Source organism: Giraffa tippelskirchi, chromosome 4 (assembly GCF_054371585.1).
Source record: "Giraffa tippelskirchi isolate mGirTip1 chromosome 4, T2T-mGirTip1v1.2.pri, whole genome shotgun sequence".
Classification (NCBI taxonomy): Eukaryota; Metazoa; Chordata; class Mammalia; order Artiodactyla; family Giraffidae; genus Giraffa; species Giraffa tippelskirchi.
Genome location: NC_137278.1, coordinates 202,403,059 through 202,420,781, shown reverse-complemented (window position 1 = coordinate 202,420,781; position 17,723 = coordinate 202,403,059). Strand labels below are relative to the sequence as shown.

Sequence of the window (17,723 nt, the reverse complement as noted above, 5' to 3'; positions counted from 1 at the left end):
GCCCTGGGATGTTCACCAGTGCTCAGGCTCCTCTAAAGCCTGATGCCACCCATCCCAGATGTGGAACATCCCCCAACTTTTAGAAGCAGAAACTCATTGAATTGAAGATATTAGGGATCATCCCTAGATTCTGCAAACCTGAATTCAGAGCTATAAAAACTGCATTAAGGAGTTAGAATTGTAGAATCTTGTGATCTCTGAAGAGCAGAACTGTAGGATCTAGACTTAGAGTGGTGGGATTTGAGAACTTGGGGGTCCACAACCATCTTGTATGGAAGGAATGCGCTGTGAGACGCCCAGAAGTCTGGACTCACAAATGTGGCAGGCCTGGCCCCTGAAAGCCCCTGACACACTGCCCTCCCTCCCCTTGGGAGCCCCAAGCCAGCTATGCCCCTCCTTGCCAGAGTCTGGGCTCTGGATGGGTTAGAGCAGTTCTAGGGCAAAGAGCTCCCAGGAGCAGCAAGGCTGAGCTGTGATATGACAGCAGAGGGGAGGAAGATGGCGGCAACCAGAGTGGGACCACCTATGAGGCAGGCAGGACGGGTGCCTCGCCACGGCCTGAGTGCCAGCGGGCCCCGGACACCCATACCTCCCCTTGTTCCAACTGCTGCTTCTGGCAGCTGTGGCCTTGAACCCTGCGCCCAATGTAGAGGACAGATGGTGCGCTTGAGAGCAGTCCCTGGAGATCTGGGCCCTGCAAAAGTGCAACTTTGTGGCTGGCCCTCAGCCCTATAGCCTGTCTTGGCCTCTGGCAATGACCAGTATGTGCTGAGCCCAAGCATGTGTACCCTGTGCCTGCTGGCACCTCCTCTGACCCCTCGGGACAGTTGCAGAAGACCTGTGCCATGGTGGACCTGGGCCAGTACAGGTCACATGCTGAGCCATGAGCTGGCTGAAAACTTGGTGCCCTACTGCAACAAGCTGGCCCACAGCATCACAGTGCTGGGCTGTGCCCAGGCACACAATGTCAGCAGCTGGTGGTGCCAGGAAACTGTAGGTGGAAGAAGCCTGCACTCTGTACCATTGGTGGGTGGACCTCACCTACGGCCATCTTATCTTGGCATCACCAACTGTGACCCATCATCCCATGACTGCTCACGGCTACCTGCCGTGACCTGCCAGCCAGAGCAGACCACACACAGAAAGCTGCTGGCCTGGCCAGGGGCTGGGCACCAGGCGATGGGCACTTGCTGCTGAGGTGCACCTGGTGCTAGATGCCCTGTCCCATGTTTGTGCCCCTGACGTGGCCATAGCAGCCTCCTTCCCTGGGGCTGCATCCCTCGGTACCCCAAACTCCTGGACCCCCAGCTTCAAGCTGCCCAGGATCACAGGCTAGGATTCTTAGAATCCCAGTGTTAAGACCCAGAGCTCACCCAGGCTGTCCATCTCTAGACATCCAGGCTGAAGGGAGGCCTGGGGGTGTGGGGCACCAGAGCCGTGGTCCCCACGTTTAATGAAAAAGGGCTTTTTCATCCTCCCTGCCCTCTCGCCAGCAAACTGTCAGCTCCCAAGGCCACACCATGCTGAGGCAGGAGCTGTGTGACTCAGACCCATCCTTTACCCTACCAGGTGCCCGTAAGGCTGAGTGGGGAGGGCTATGGAGAGAGAAGGGCTGCGACTGTGGGAAGGGGACTGTCATCTCCAGCAGGGGAGCAGTGAGCCATTGTCAGGGGGCAAGGGGGGATGGGGCCTTGCCTGTGGGGCTGCGAAAACAGCCTGTCCAAGGCCTAAAGTCTAGAGGGGGCCGGAAAATAGCAGCCAGAACCCGAGCTCACTGCGACCCCTGGCGGTTCCTCTGACCAGGCCAGTGAGCCCTGGGAATATGGAGATGGAAGGCCCCCAGATACCAGTGTAACAGTCAGTCTTGGTACAGCAGGGAAGACCGAGGCACACATGGGGAAAGGGGCTGCCTAAGGCCACAAAGGCAGGGACAAAGTGGGGCTAGAATATGGGGTTCCAGACTCTCGCGGCCTCTCCAATAGTGACAGACATTCTTTCCTCTGGGGTGCAATCTTCTGCTTCTCCCAAACATGGGCTTGGGTGTCCAGCCTCTTATCTGGGCAGCTGTAGGCCATCCTTGGGGTGGGGAGCAGAGGACAAGGGGTTCACCAGGGCTAGACTCTGGAGGCTGCGGAGTAGGGTGGCGAGTGGCATGGGAAGGGGCCTGTAGGGCTGGTGCTCAGCTTCTCTCTACGTCAGGAAAGCATCCAACTGAGCCAAATGGTGGCCCCGGCCTCTGTCATCCCACCTGCCTGGGTCCCATCTTAATTTGGGAGAGGTGGTCAACTCTGAGAGCTATCACAGCCCTCAAAGCCCCAGCTCCTGCCCGATCCTTCAACCAGCTGCAGGACTGGGGCTGCTCCGAGAGAATAAAGCAGACTAACACGTCACAGCCGATTTCCACACTGTTGCTTTAACCTCACACCCACAAGCACAGGCCTCATCCCAGCCTGGTGCCAGGACTGACAGAGCTCAGAGCCTCTGGCCTGGGCTGGTCAAAGACTCCCCTTTTCACTCTGTTGGGAGGGGGACCTCGGCTCTGCTTGTCACTACCCAGAACTCAAGGCAGTGCCCCGTGCAGTCGCCCCACCTCCACGAAGGCCTCCACGCAGCGGTCAATGTCCTCCTCGCTGTGCACTGCTGAGATCTGGACTCGGATCCGGGCCTTGCCCTTGGGGACCACAGGGTAATTGAATCCGATGACAAAGATGCCTGCGAGGGTAGAGAGGGTCAAGCTGGGGCTCTCCAGAGCCAGGCAGGTTCTGGGGGCATGACAGATAGCTCCTACTTTTCTGGGGGCTACAGAGGAAAAGGGAGCTGCCAAAGGTCTCTCAAACCTGGGACTGCCTCACGGCCTAGTGTTTTCAAGCTTGGACAGACATCTGATCTAAGAAGGGTTAGTAGGGTTGGGGGAATAGGGGATATTCACAGTCTAAGAGTTCCCTCCTTTTCTTTTAGGACCCACAGCCACATCTCAAGCCCCACCTCCTTACCTCTCTTAAGCATGTCATCTGCCATGTTTAAGGCCAGCCGAGTGTCACCCAGCATCACAGGGCAGATGGGGTGATTGGCTCCTGAGATGGTGAAGCCAGCAGCCTCCATCTGACTGCGGAATCTGTGGGCATTAGCTGGGTGTCACTGGGAGTTGGGGGACTGTGGAGCAATCACACCCACTCCTGATGGGCACGGACATGACCCAAGGCTTGTGGCCAAGTCTGCAGGAGGGACCAACAAAGACAGACCCAGAGAGGCAGATGGGGAAAGAGGCAGAGGAACAGGAAGACCAATTAGGGAGGCGGAAAGACAGGACTGTACAAGAAGAGGGAATGCAGGATCATTTGCAAAGAAATGCACCAGGGAGACTTCCCTGGGAGTCCAGTGATTAATACTCCATAGTTCCAATGCAGGGGGCGTGGGTTCGATCCTTGGTTGGGGAACTAAGATCCCACAGGCAGTAGGGCCAAAAAATAAAAATACATGAAATGCACCAAGAAATGGAAGGAAAAGACAGACAGACAGAAGAGGGAGGGGGCAAGCAGGTAGCCCCTGGTTAAGAGAGCCAAGTCCCAGTGCAACCCACTGGGGACACAGAGGTGGGCAGAGGCAGGATGCAAAGGCAGGGAGTTTGGGGCCTGTGCAGACACACAGGGCAGGCCCTCACCAGCTCCCTCGCCCCAGCTGCCCCCACCCTGCCCAGGACCGCACCGCAGGGTCTTGGCCGCCATAGACTGGACGATGGCGTTGCTCTCCATGAGCAGGTCCAGGGCCTTGGAGGCACAGCCAACAGCAGCAGGTGGCAGGCTGTTGGAGAAGATGTAGGGCCGGGCACGCTGCCGTAGCAGGGACACCAGGGCCCCAGGCCCAGTCGTGTAGCCCCCTGAGAACAAGGGTGAGAACAAGGAGCCAGAGCTTACCCCATGGCCCTCCTGAGAGGACGGTCCATGCTGTCTTCTTCCCTGCAGCCCCAGGTCACCCCTTCCCACCTCCCCCAAGACCCCTCCATGGCCATGTGAGCAGATAAAGGGAACCCAGGGGCCCAAGCCTGCAGGCACCTGATGCTCCGCCCAGGGCCTTCCCCAGTGTGGAGTTGATGATGGTGACTTGGTCCATCACGCCCAGCAGCTCATCTGTGCCCCTGCAAGGGAAGCTGCCACTACCACCATGGCCACCTGAGCACCCAGGCTCATGGGTTGGGCGTGGGGACTGGCCTTGTGATTTCCCACCCACCCTGATGAGTCCAACCCAAGGCCTCAGGGCCCATGTGCTCCCACCGTCCTGTAGCCCCCAGGAAGCCAGTGGCGTGGCTTTCGTCCACAAAGACCAAGGCACCGTATTGAGAGGCAAGGCGGCAGATCTCCTGCAGGGGTGCGATGTCACCATCCATGGAAAAGGCCCCATCAGTGGCCACCAGGCGCAGCCGATGCTTCTGCAGGGAAGATACGAAAGGCAGTGGCTGGTATCACGAGTTGGACCAAGTCACTCCCTTTCTGTGCTGCCTGGCGCTCTAAAGGCTCACTCTGCCCAGTGCCCAGCACAAAGGTGAGCACACATGTACCCTCGTGCTGAGGTTAGCACATCCTCTCCCTCCTCTGGGCCTCTCTGGGCCTTCCCCATCTCTTCCAGGGCAGTCTGGAGACATGCTTAGCACTGGGCAGTGAGAATGCTCCCAGTCTCCTCTCCAGAGGGCAGAGTGGGGTGGGGTCAGTTCTGTCCATAAGCTTATCCCACTCTGATGCTGGGCAGGGGCCTGCCACACATAAGGTGCTTCCTCGAACTCAAAACAGCATTGTGCCATGGGATAAAGTTTTGGGTCTGAGATTGTTGTTGTTTAGTTGCTAAGTTGTGTTGGGTCTGAGGATCTGGGTTCAGGTCTTGGCTGTTTCAAACTTTCAGGCTATTTGCCTGTGAATGAGGAGACGGCTTCTGCAAGCCTCTTTTCCTTCACTGGGGTAGGGGGCGGTTTGCGGGGGAGGCTGAAGATTAGACCAGCCGTTGGCCCTGGAGGTGTGAGGCCCTGCCGCACCTGGGCCTCCTGCAGCTTGGCCTCCAGATCAGCCATATCCAGGTGGCGGTAGCGGTATTTGTGGGCCTTGCACAGACGGATGCCGTCAATGATAGAGGCATGGTTCAGCTCGTCCGACAGGACTGCGTCCTCCAGGGTCAGCAGGGCCTGGTGGAAGGCAGTCAGAAGTAGAGCCATCACCCAACCACCAAGGGGTTCTCCCTCCCTCATGACTCCCTCTGAATCAATATTTCACTGCCAACCAGGGCATTCTTCTGGGCAGGGAGGCAAGGAGCCCTCTGCCTCTATCTTGATCCCCAGGGGTTCCAGGACTGGGCTGAATCAGGAGCCCTGCTCTAGCAAAAGCAGGTGAGAACATGTTTGGTGAATGCCTGGCCCCTAATACCCTCAGCCTTCCAGCTGATGTAGGTCACCTCCCAAATGCCCTGGAAGCTGGCCTCCTTGTAAGCCCCAGGATTCCTCCTGAAGACATGCTGGCCCAACCTTGACCTCCAAAGGAATGGGCACTGGAGCCTGTAGACATGGCCTTGGCATCCTGTCAAGTTCTCCAGACTGCACACTCCCAAGCCCTGCACAGCCTGGCAGGACTCACCAACTCCCACCCGTGGCATCACACACCTCAAAGAGGCCGGTGTTGGCATCAAAACAGCTGGGATAGAGGATGGCATCCTCCCGTTGGTGGAAGCGGGCTATCTTTTCTTCTAGATCCTTGTGGATGCTCTGAAGTAAGGGAGTGAAACACATATTAATGCCTTTGGGGCCACATGGGACAAGTCCTGGGGACAGAGGCTTAGAGGGCCACAAACAGATCCTCCCCCTTCTTTTTGCACCACAAGGGTTCACCCAGAGCTAACACAGGAATCTGAAGCATTAGGGGCCCACTAGGTGCCCCTCTTCCTGGTTGGGTTTTCATTTGACAATGGGGGTCTGATGGTAGAATTATGGATGCTAATGGCAAAGGAAAATATTTTCTCTATCAAACTGAGTACCCTTTTTTTTTTCTATTTTGTTTTTTCTTTATTTTCCTTTTATTTATTTATTTTTTGGCCACACCACATAGCATGCAGGATCTTAGTTCCCTGAATGGGGATCAAAGATCAAATCTGTGCCCCCTCCAATGGAAGCACAGAGTCTTAACCACTGGATCATGACAGAAGTCCCTAAGTCCCTTTTTCTGTTGTTGGCAAAAAGGAGGATTACATAAGTAACTCTAGGTTCATTTGGGCCTCCAATTGTTAGATTTGGAAGCTGTCCAGTCTAATCTGCTCTGGTTGGAAGTCAAAAGTTCCATTCATTTCACCTTCACCTTTCTGAGAGGACAAGTAATAATAATCACAAGGACTCAGAAGCACTGACTCTTGAGCAAGGCCATAAGGGTTCAAGTTCCACCACAACAGGCTGTGTGCTCTGGGCAAGTCAATGAACTTGTCGGGGCCTCAGTGTCCTCATCTCTAGAACAGGGGCAAGAATAGCACTTAGAACTTGTGATTATTATCTGCGTTAAGGAGTAATTTGCAATGTTCTTAAAATAGCACATGATACATAGTAAGCACTATAAGTTTCATGTATAAAGAGTTCATTTTGTTAACATTTATAAAATAAAATTAATAAGCAACATTTATTGAGCACTGCTGTGTGCCAGGCCTTGTTCTAAGCATTTTTACATGTATTGGGTTGGCCAGAAAGTTCGTTCAGGGTTTTCTGTAAGATGTTATGGAAAAACTTGAACTAACTTTTTTGCCAACCCACCATTAACTGTTTAATTTGGGGTAATCTTTTTTTTTTTAATTTGGGGTAATCATATTAAGCGTTATTATTCCCACTTTACCAATGAAGGCATTGATGCTCAGACAAGTTAAGACACTTGCCCATGATAACAGAACCAATAAATGGTAGTACTAGAAACCAAACTCAGGCAGAATAGCTCCAGAAACCTCTATCTCAATCCCTGCCTTCTATTCTTCCTTTCTTGAAGAGGAACAGGTAAGAAGCTCTGTTCTGTGGGTAGGGAAATGGATGCTCTGAGAGGTTACATTTCTTGCTCAAGGCTTCACAGCAAAACAGAAGTTTGAACTCAGTTTTTCCAGCGAACAGCACTGGGGCTAAGCATGGGCCCAGAGCTCTGGGATGAGCTGAGTTGCCTAAACCAGCCCTGCTGACTGCAGAAGCAGACATCTGAGGTCAGTGCCCAACACTGGGGACCACCCCATCCTCCCTCGCCCCAGCCCGGGCCACACCCTCGGTGTACCTGGGTGCCACAGATGAAGCGGGAAGAGGCAACGCCAGCTCCAAACTCCTTTAGGGTCTGCAGACCTGCCTGGATGACCTCAGGGTGGCTGCTCAGGCCCAGGTAGTTGTTGGCACAGAAGTTGATGATTCCTGAGATGGAGGACAGGGGATGAACACAGGAGCTCAAGATAATCAGGGCCTGTAAAGGTGCCAGGCCCTGGGGACTCAAGAGAGGAAATGAACCTGGAGTCACCCTTGAAGAGGCAACAACCACACAGTACTATCTGTTCTGGGGCAGAGGCCAGGTTGGGGAGCGGGGAGCCCCTAGGAGACACCGAATTCAACAGCTACAGGAGAGGGAGGGGCAGAAATGGACTCCCAGAGCAGCACTTTGGAGAATGAGAAGGTTTGGATCACATTCACCCACAGCCCTTCCTCTCTGGCTTCTCCTATCTCTGAAGACAACCAGTAACCCCTCATCTGGCCCTTGGCTCTTTCCTAGGTAAAAGAAGAAGGCATCACAGAGCCCTGCGATGGTCTCCAAACTCCACACAGTTGACTTTGCTGCCTGGTACAGAACTGTATGTCCAGCAGGGTGGCCTGAGACCTTGACCCTTGCATTTTAAAGCCCAAAGTGGACACAGCTGACCCAGGGAGGAAACTAAGGCTCCAAGAGGGCAAGGTTTACTTAGTTTGGGAGAGGCAAAACAGGATGGGAACCTGGGTCTCCTAATTTCCCACTGTTTGATCTGCTCCAAGGTTCCCTGGAGGAGGATAGACACCTCTGTTTTACAAATAAGCACAACAGCACCAAGTATTCCAGGCCTATTTCATGGGCAGAAGGCAGGTTTGGAGGCCTATTGGTAACCAGCACCCACCTGGGGCCTGGTACAGACAAGATGAGCAGTGACCACAGATGAGATAGAAACCAGGGAGGCCTGGTGGGCCAGTTCACAGTATGACTTGTGGAGCAGCCCTCAAGCCTCTTGCTTACAGTGATTTTGGCCAGAAAGTTGGTCTCTATGGACAGTTAGGTGACCTTCCAGCTCCAATATACCAGAAGACCTATACTAAAAGCCCAGCTCTTCCTGCAGCTAGCTGGGGGTTTTTAGGCAGACACTACAAATCTATGAGCATCAGCTTCTTCATTTGTAAATGGGACCAGTCATGCCCATGTTTTGAGATTTGCAGGAGTGCAGGCGCAGCAGTTAGCAGAAATCTGAACAAAGTAGCAGCTCTAGAAACGCGGGATTTCTTGCTGCTGCCTTCCCATCACCCTTTCTTGAATCCATATGGTGGGAGCCAACTGGCTGTCTCTGTTTCTTCCTTACGTTCTCACAGGCTGGATCTCGGATCGAGCCCTGGCCTCTAAATCAAAAAGGTGCTCAAAGGGAAAATTATCTTCCTCCAGGGGAACGGGTCTAATTAGGTTTCAGTTAACTGTGGGAAAAGGCAAGTCGGCCTTGCAGATGGGAAAGGGTCCAGCAGCGGCTACGTGTGCCTGTGTCCGGCCCGCCCACTGCATCCAGGATCTCCATTTCAGCGAAACCCTCAGGACGGCCCCTCGAACACCCGGGCCAGGTCTGGCGATTCCCAGAAGGGAAGAGTTACCTCCCGGGGCGCCGTCCACGTGGACGTGCGGCCCCTGACTGGACGTGATGACACGCTCGCTCTTCCAGGTGCCAGCTCCGCGGATGCTTTCCAGCTCCTCTTCCAGGATGCCACGCAGCTGAGCCAGCGCCGACTGCGCCCGGCAGCCGCGGGGGACCCGGGAGAGCGCACCATGTAGGACGCGGCCAGACCACATTTTGCCCACCTCGTTCGAGCTAGACTGCCCGCTCAGGTCCCTGTGTCCTGAGGCCGCGGCGTGATACGTGCGGGGGCTGGGCCCCAGCAGCCAATCAGAGCGAGAAGGGCTCTGCTCTAGGGCAGGGGAGGCGGACACAGGGATAGGAGGGCGGGACCTGGCGGATCAGCAGAGGACGAAAGTGGAGTGACTTTTAAGTTGAGACTGGAGCTGTCCCTGTTGGGGGAGAGGAGGCGACGGGGGTTGGAAGGCACCCACCAGACCCCCACCACATTCTCACGCCCTGCCTACACATCAATCTCCTGGAAGGTAGGGACGCCTTCTGGACGCGGGAGGTGGGCGCCTAGAAGCAGGCAGGGGCACGTTCCATACGCTCCGGCCCTAAGGTTTCCTGGTTTCTGTCGAGCTCTTGGAACTCTCCCCATTTCTTGGGTGCAAACGCTCCCAGGTTTCGCCCACCATATTGCTCCGCATTCTCCTTCAGTTTTAGAAGTATGGAAAAACACACCGCTCAGATTGTTTCCTTTTTTTTTTAATTTTATTTTAAAGTTTGAAAATTACAAAGACAGCAACTTCTTCCAGGCACAAGTAACATTTATTCAAAAATAAAAAGGGGCGAAGGGGGTGGGAAGAGCGCAAGCGCACCTATTTAAAAAAAAAGGAAAGACTGTACAGGGTTTTTTCTCCCAGCTCCCGGGTGTGAAACGTTAAGTACTAGCCCTAGATATGTATATATACATACATACACACACACACACACACCAGACCTAGCTCTGTAAAACTACTTAGCAATTCAAAGTCGACTGCAGTATGTCTTACTGTCCACTCCCCGCCCTCCCCCTTCCCCCCTCCCCCCTCCCCCTCCCCCGTCTCCCACTACATATAAAAAAAGTAAAAAGGTCGGGAGGTTTTTAAGTGGTGGGTGGTAGGGCTGAAGCCCCACTAGACTGCAAAGCCACCTCTTGTACAAGAGAAACCAAAAATCAGCGGGAAAAGGAAAGAGGTCCTCCTAGGAAACAATACAATTGAGTGGAAAAACCCAAGTTTCAACAGGGGCACACTGAGGCACTTGGCTGACTGACTCCTCACCCTTTCCCTAAAGTTTCTACTCCCATTTAACAGGAGACTTTCTGAATCCACAGAAACCTCCACAGTGGCTAGTTTCTAGCTGACTGAAAGAAACTACAGTTTCTAGGACCAGCTGTCACTTTAACCTTCCCTCATGTTCCCTAGGACAATAGAGAGGCCACAGGGACAGACCAACAGAAGTGAGAAGGAAACTGGGTTTGGACTTCCCACTCTCACCACGGGAAGGTGGCAGTCAGCCAAGAGAGGGTCTCCCCCCCCTCCATCTACCTCCTTTGCTGTCCAGCTGCTGCCATCCCGCTCTCCTCCCCACCAAGGTTCTGAAACTCACAACGAGTGCTCAAGTTAAAGCTTGATGGTCTCAGAGGAGCTCCTACAAACCTTACAGTTCCTGGGCTCCCTGTCACCTAGCCCCAACAAACTACCTTACCCATTCCTCCCCCCAGCCCCACCAACTTTTACCTTCAGAGTGAACCAACCACCCAACTAAAGAAAACACACAAACCCACCCAAATTCCCAAACCCACAAGCAGATTAGTAACAAATAAAACAAAATATAAGTACGTTCTCATCATTACAGAGATATTTGTTGTTGCTGTCCTTGCATGGTTGGTTAAGGAAAAATGAATTATTCCCTAATTTCTGAGGAATACAAATTCTCTTTACAAAGTCAGAAGGGAAAGGGGCAAAGGATGGCAGATGAGACCAAAAGAGAAGGAGAAAGTATTTACAGAAAATAGACAGGCAGGAGTGTCCACAAGAAAAGCCTCATTGTCACTTCTTCTTGCCGGTCCTCTTGGCACTGGACTTGGCTTTGGGCTTCACTGGTTTGGCCTTCTTAGGCTTGGATGCCTTGACTGGCTTGGCTTTGACAGTCTTCGGTTTTTTGGTTTTCTTGGGCGTGGCAGCCGGCTTCTTCTTGGCCTTCTTGACTGGGGTGGCTTTGGGCTTCTTGCTTGGGGCTTTGGAGGCAGCCTTCTTGGGCTTGGCTGCCTTCTTTGGTGTGGCCACCTTCTTGACTTCCTTCTTCGTCTTCTTGAAGGCCACGGACCTTTTGGGCTCGTCGCTCTTGGCCAGGCGGAAAGATCCCGAGGCACCCACCCCTTTGGTCTGCTTGAGGACTCCAGTGGTGACCAAGCGCTTGATGGACAACTTGATCTGGGAGTCCGCGTTCTCACCCACCTTGTAGTGGCTCTTGATGTACTTCTGGATGGACTGGCGCGAGGAACCAGCGCGGTTCTTCTCTGCCTGGATGGCAGCCACGATCATGTCTGAATATTTGGGGTGGTCTGTGGACTTCTTGGAGGCCTTGGCCCGCTTGGGCTTGGCAGCAGGGGTGGACGTGGAGTTCTCGGTCATGGTGGCCTGCCTGGTCCTGCTGTTGAAGAAGGCACCTTCCAAAGGGCCAGCCCTCGTCGGAAGCCGAGAAAAGCCTGATTCGGGATCTGCTCTGGAGCCTCTGGCTCCCAGGCCAGTCCAGAGGCCGGCTCTCGGGGACCAGGCTCGGGTCGCGGGGAGGGTTCACTGGGCCGTGTCTGCGTGGCCCAGCCCCGCCGGTCTGTCGGTCGGTTTCGGCGCCCGGCTCTGCCTCCGCCTCCTTCTCTTCTGCCTCCCTTTTCCCAGCTCCGCGTCTGGCGCTCGGGCGGCGCATCCGGGTATTTAGCGGCGGCGGGCGGACCGCGGTGAGGACAGGGCTGCTGGCTGCCTGCTCCCGGCCCGGAATGGCGCCGCGCCGCCGCCATCTGTGTTTCTTCCGCCGAGCAAATCCGACCTTTCCCCCCGGCCCGGGCCTTCCTGCTCCCCGCCGCCGCTCCGGGCCGCTGCCTGGGTCTCTGAGCTCCTCCGCCAAGCGTCCAGCTGCCTCGGCCGCCGCCCCCCGCGCCCGCCACGCGCCCCAAACAGCGCTGCGGACCGCTGGCGCGCCGGCACATTTCCCCTTTGCGGGGGGCTGGCTCTGCGGGGCCTGGGAGTCCCGCTGCTTGAAAACCCCCGTAGGAAAGCTCCCCCCTGGGGCTACCGGAGACCCCACTCCCGGCCCGCGGCGGGACCCCCCAGCCCAGCAGAGCGGCCCGAAAGCGGCCCCAACTAACACACGCGGCCCCGAGACGGGCGACTCCCAGCCGGGCCGAGCTGGGACAGGGGGGAGGGGTCGCTCCCCCGGGGTCCGGTCACCTCTCGGGGGTCATCCTGCCACTGGGCCCCCCGCACCTCTACCATCTCTCAGTCCTTGGGACCCCTCAGTAAACTTTCCCTGGAAGAGTTGGAAGGGCACTTTCAAACTTTGTCCCTTCCCCCTCCTCTTGTGTTCGCTCCCCCAGCGCGCCCCCGACATCTGCATCGAGGTTCTCTCCTTAGGTCGAACCCCCGAATGCTGCCTGGGTCCCTGAGGGAATGAAGAGGGGTCTCCCGGGTCTCCTCCTCTCCTCAAAGACAACCCCACGCCGCCCCCCCCCATCCTCCATGTATCTAACTGGGAGTTCATTTATAGTCCTTCCTCAGCCTAGGAGTTTTGGGGTGTCAGAGACAGAGCTTGCTGCCCCAACTCCTAGGACCCAGCCTGGGGGTCTAGTCCCCCTCCCAGGGCTCCTTGAAGACAATGAGCGGGGAGGTCCACAATGAAGGCGCTGCTTGGAAGGCTCTAATTAAAGACTGTCTTGGAGACCCCTAGGATGAGGAGAAGCCCTGAGAGCTTTGGGAGTTTGGGAAAACGGGGCTCTGGCGGGGAGGTCGAGGAGAGGGTCATATTGCTTGAGTCCTGAGTGATCTTTAGAAAGTGTGAGTTGTTCAGGGACCCCCGGCCGGGACCACCTCCATTTTGCTGAGAAGATGCGATGTCTTTGTTAAAATGTGTGCATCTTTTCCCTTGCTGCTTGGCAGGTACAGGTAAGGAAAACAAGGGCACCACCGTCTGTGGGGAGCCTTGGGAGCTCAGAGGGGCTGTAGGGGTCAGAGTCCCAGTGTTTCTGGGACCCCTCGTCTGCCACAGACGTCCTGTACTCACATGCAGGGTCCTCCAGGGTCCCTCTTGGCAGGGGTCCTAGGTTGAGATTCTGTAATACTCCCTCTCTGAGCCCCCTCCTGCAACAACCCGCTTTTATTCTCCAAGCGAAGAAGCCGTCACTCTTAGCTTAAACAATACCCTGGTGGTGGAGGTTTATAGCTAGTCAAAATGATGAAGTAAGGTCTGGGTAGTAAGGTCCGGGAGCTGTTTGCAGACACCGGTTGTAGACGGGGAAGAGTTGGAGAGTTTAGATGGGGGAAGAGGGGGGAAACTGGTCGCAATTGGGGTGGGGGGAGGCTCCTACTGGACTTGGGCGTCTCTGAGAACAGGGAAATTAATGGTTCCCCTCCTCACACACACACACCAAGGGTTGGATTAATCCAAATGATTGGGAACGGGGAGGGGGAGTCCCGAGACTCGGTATCAGTATGGGATACCTTCTCCGGGGCTTATCTTGGTGGCACAGATGAGGAAGAGAAACTAGGAAGGGCCAGGTTAGTTCAAAAGCTCAACCTTCTTATTTGGATACTGTCAATTACCCCGAAGTCTCCTGGCTTTAAAACACAACATTCTGATGGGTTTGCTTTGGTTATTGTCAAAGACAGTTCTTCCGGTTCCCACTAAGATCTGGATGGGAAAATAGGCATCCACGTGACAGCCACAGGTCCGAGATGTTGTTTTACCCAGCGATCCTAGAGACATGTCATCCCCCCATCCCAGGTTCCCGCGTGTCTAAAAATAAGGCCTGAATGAATTCAATGGCACCATGATGAAATAATTTTATTTGCACAGCGCTCTCCACCCGTTTCTTGATCCTTCGCGCCTCCTGCCTGGGGAGGCAGGTAAAGCGATCACTCCCCCCATCACTCCCATTTTACGGTGAAGGTCACGGGACTAGGAAGGATGGACGTGGAGGCGCACTGTGAGGCTCAGCTCCCCACGCCCCCAGGCCTTCACTTCATTTTGTAGTTCTCATATCTCGAATCCCCGCCCATCCCAGCAACCGGTAAATTTTCTCCCGGTCCTGAAGCCAGAAATGGAGGGAGGTGTCACCTCGGGGTCTCGGGGGCTTTACCGCCGGCGAATAGCCTTTCTCCCTGCAGGCGCCAAGATTCTCTGCCCCTCCCCCTGTAAGGGAGAACTGGATAGGAAGGGGGGAGGGGGTGGCAGGGGTTTCCCCGGAGTTGGGCATAGAGTCCGAGACCGAGGTGGGCACGAAGAGAACAGGCTGCCTCCAGATTGGCTTGGGCTCACCTCGCCTCGCAGACACTGCAGAGTCTGGGGGTTTTCTAGACCGCGACCCGGCCCCGCCAGACTGCCCTGGCAGGGTACTCTCGGGTCTCCACCAAGCTTCGAGTCTTTTACTGGCCGGCAGAAGGCGGAACTCCCTCCGCCTCATTTAACGCGAGCCCTTTAAAAACTCCGGAGCCGCAGAGCTGCGGGCAATTCCTCCTGGGAAATGTAGTCCCCTGGTGGCACCCTCGCACTGTAACCGCCCCCGGGACCTCCCGAGCCTCGTTACTGCGGGGCCTCCCCAAGCATGGGGAGGGGATCATACCTCCCCTGTCCATTCATTTAGGGAGGGGCCCAGACCTCCCTGCAGTTTTTCAGTTGTCAAAAAAGGCCCTTGGTGTTTTCACTTATCAAAAAGGGGCTCTACCTACCTCTGGGGTTGGTGTGAAGGTGAAATGAAATCCTGTATGGAAAAGGGTAAATCGAGCTAGAATGTGGGGGGTCTTATTTTTACTAATATGCCTGGGTGAATGAGCCCGTAAATTTACTGAGTACATTCAAGTTGTACATAACATCTCCATTTTTCAGAGAGGAGGTCTGTGATGGCTAAATCATTTGTCCAAGTTGGGTCAACCAGGAGTGTGACGGGTGACAGACTCTCAAGCCGATGACTTTCCCACTCCAGATGTGAACTCATTCTGGTCTTTGGAAAACTAAGGTATTCATTTGATATGTGCCAGGCTCTGGGACAGGACTGTGAACAAGAGATCTCTGCTCTTGTGGAACCGCTTCCTAGTGGAGAAGCTAGGTAAGCAAAGAAGTCCATTGTATGGTATGTCGGAAAGCCATGATTGCAAAGACAAAAATTAGAGCGGAGGGACTCCCCAGGTGGTCCAGTGGTTAACAATTCACCTTCCAATCTGGGTGAAACAAGTTCAATCTCTCCCTGGTTGGGGTACTAAGGTCCCACATGCTGTGGGGCAGCAAAGCCCAGGTGCAGAAACTATTGATCCCGGGGCCACTAGAGCAGGTGCTCCACAACAAGAGAAGCCCTTGCACTATGTGAGAAGACCATGTGCCACAACAAAGACCCAGTGCAGTAATAAAAAAAAAAAATAGACCAGGGTAAGGGGGAGCTAATAGTGCTGAGAGAAGAATGTTTGCAATTTTAAATAGGGTGGTCAGAGAAGGACTCATTAAGAAGCGGACATGTGAGGAGATTCAAAGGAGGTGAGAAAGGGAGACATTTTTATTCTTGGAGGAAGAATCTTTCAAGCAGAGGGAATAGCCAGTGCAAAGGCCCTGTGGCAGGAGTGTACAGGGTGGCTGAATTAAGGAGGACAGTAAGGAGAGATGAGGTTTTTTAAAAAGAAGGTCTGGGAAACAAAGGAGGCACAGGTCGTATAGTTTGGGACACCATTGTAGGGACTTTGGCTTTTACTCCGAGGGAGATGGGAACCACTGGAGAGTTTTGAGCAGAGGAGGGACATGATGGGACCCAGGCAGTAGCCAATCAGTCACCTGTGGCAGCTGTGTGGAGAGGCTGCAGAGGGCAAGGACAGAAGCAGGGTAGGGAGGCTGTTGCAGTAATCTAGGTGAGAGATCATGGCAATTTGGCCCATAGGGCAGCAATGGAGGGGACGGAAAGTGGTCAGGTCCCAGGAGGGCACTGCGGATTTTGGCTTGAACAAACAAAGATGGAGTTGTCATTAAGTGAGGCAGGCAAGACTGAGGGTTTCAGAGTTCTGGCTGGGTTAGGTTTGAAATGCCTCCCAGATGTGAGTAGAAATGCTGAGAAGGCAGGTAAATAGAAGAACCTGAGTCTGGAGTTCAGGGAAAGAGATCTTCTACCTTCCTTTTCTCCCATTTAAAGATCTTCTACTTTGGCCAAGTGGGAACAAAACAGACCTGGTTTGGTCATACTGGGCTCAGAGGCCACTGGGGAGGCAGCACTCATATCATTGCAAACTGTGATTGTGTCAAGCGCAGATAAGGCTGAGAACCAGGACCTGGGAAGGAGGTCATAGGTGGGCTTTTGTAGATCAAGCACCAGGGGAGGCTGTGTGGTTAGATGGGGGCAGGATGGGGAGTGTGATGGGAGATGTCCTCAGGTTCAAGAGCCGGCTGGAGCACGTGGGGCTTTAAGCCACGGCAACGGGTGTAGATTTTGCTCTGAGTGCAGTCAGAAGCTGTTGCAGAATTTTAAGCTTAAAATTTTGTTTCTTAAAATAATTAGCCCAGTTATTTTAAAATAAAAAATTTAAATCATGACATACATCACCCATGCAAGAGAGTATGCAACGTATATTCAGTTCTAAAACCAATATGGAGACAACTGTTTCTTTTGCTCAAGTTAACATAAGAAACATCATCAGTCCATTGGAAACCCTGTTTATTGCTCTCCTTGATCATGTCTCCATGACTTTTATCCTGGAATTCTGTAAGTAATTCTCTTATGCTTCTCTCTTTATGGTTTCCTCACATGTGTACTTAACCCCATACACTACTGTACAACTTAGTTTTGCCTGTTTTTGGACCATAGACAAATGGAATCATATCATGAGTATTTTTTTCTGTGACTTGTTTCTTTTACTCAGTGTATATTTGAGAGTCGTCCCATGGGTGCAAGCAGATGTAGCTCAGCGGTCAGAGCACATACTGGTTGTGTAGGACCTGCCATTTATACAATTTTTAGAGTCCTTTTAAAAAAATTCAAAATTGTAATAGAATATTAGGTAACAAGTGAATTTATAATTAGAGTGAGAAAAGAACTCCCAACAAATCCTAGATTTTTTTTAAAAAACCTGGTAAATATCACAAAGATCATAAAATCCAGAAATACATTTTTTCTGATGCACTGTTTGACCCACATTGCTAGGATCCCTCTCACAGCTGTACAAGGGGCTTGGGCAAGGCAGAGAACTTTCATTGAGGCAGCTTCACAGTGAATCCATCCCAGAAAGTGGTATGTTCCACTGTAGGAAGAAGCTGCAGTTTCGCTTCCTGCTACTTGTGATAAATGGCTCCCAGACCTGTCCACATCCTCTTCCCTGGAACCTGTGCATGTGTTCTGTCACATGGCAAGTTTGCAGATGGAGTAAAGTTTGCCAACCTTGAGGTGGAAAATTACCCTGGATTATCCAGGGGGATTCCAGTATAATCACAAAGGTCCTTAAGTGGAGGAAGAGGGAGGCTGAAGAGTAAGAACCAGAGAGATGGCATCATGAAAGAACTGACCACTGTGGGCTTTTAAGATGGAAAGAGCCCACAAGCCAAGGAATGCGGGCTGCCTCTTGAAGGTGGAAAAGGCAGAATCTAGGTCTTCCCCTACAGCCTCCAGAAAG

The 17,723-nt window shown here is 53.6% G+C and overlaps 2 protein-coding genes across 2 annotated transcripts; both read right to left on the bottom strand.

Annotated features, from left to right (window-relative positions):
• Positions 1–2,392: 2,392 nt before the first annotated feature.
• GCAT (glycine C-acetyltransferase) lies at positions 2,393–9,108 on the bottom strand. Its single transcript, XM_081590008.1, has 9 exons — positions 8,864–9,108; positions 7,272–7,402; positions 5,642–5,743; positions 5,024–5,170; positions 4,272–4,426; positions 4,053–4,135; positions 3,706–3,877; positions 2,994–3,115; positions 2,393–2,712 (listed from the first exon to the last, which is right to left on the bottom strand). The coding sequence occupies exons 1-9, from the start codon at positions 9,057–9,059 to the stop codon at positions 2,561–2,563; spliced, it is 1,260 nt and encodes a 419-aa protein (XP_081446134.1). The 5' UTR covers positions 9,060–9,108; the 3' UTR covers positions 2,393–2,560.
• Positions 9,109–9,635: 527 nt separating this feature from the next.
• On the bottom strand, positions 9,636–11,778 carry H1-0 (H1.0 linker histone). The gene has a single exon (XM_081590011.1). It carries the CDS (start codon positions 11,502–11,504, stop codon positions 10,920–10,922), a length of 585 nt encoding a protein of 194 aa, XP_081446137.1. The 5' UTR covers positions 11,505–11,778; the 3' UTR covers positions 9,636–10,919.
• Between the last annotated feature and the right edge of the window lie 5,945 nt (positions 11,779–17,723).

What these genes read in the sequence shown, in the direction of transcription:
- H1-0 (XM_081590011.1), bottom strand. Translation starts at nt 11,504, where the DNA reads ATGACCGAGAACTCCACGTCCACCCCTGCTGCCAAGCCCAAGCGGGCC.
- GCAT (XM_081590008.1), bottom strand. Translation starts at nt 9,059, where the DNA reads ATGTGGTCTGGCCGCGTCCTACATGGTGCGCTCTCCCGGGTCCCCCGC. An exon ending in CGTGGACGGCGCCCCGGGAG is followed by an intron (nt 7,403 to 8,863) that starts GTAACTCTTCCC and finishes CCTCCATCTCAG; the next exon opens with GAATCATCAACTTCTGTGCC. An exon ending in ATGGCGGCCAAGACCCTGCG is followed by an intron (nt 3,116 to 3,705) that starts GTGCGGTCCTGG and finishes TAATGCCCACAG; the next exon opens with ATTCCGCAGTCAGATGGAGG.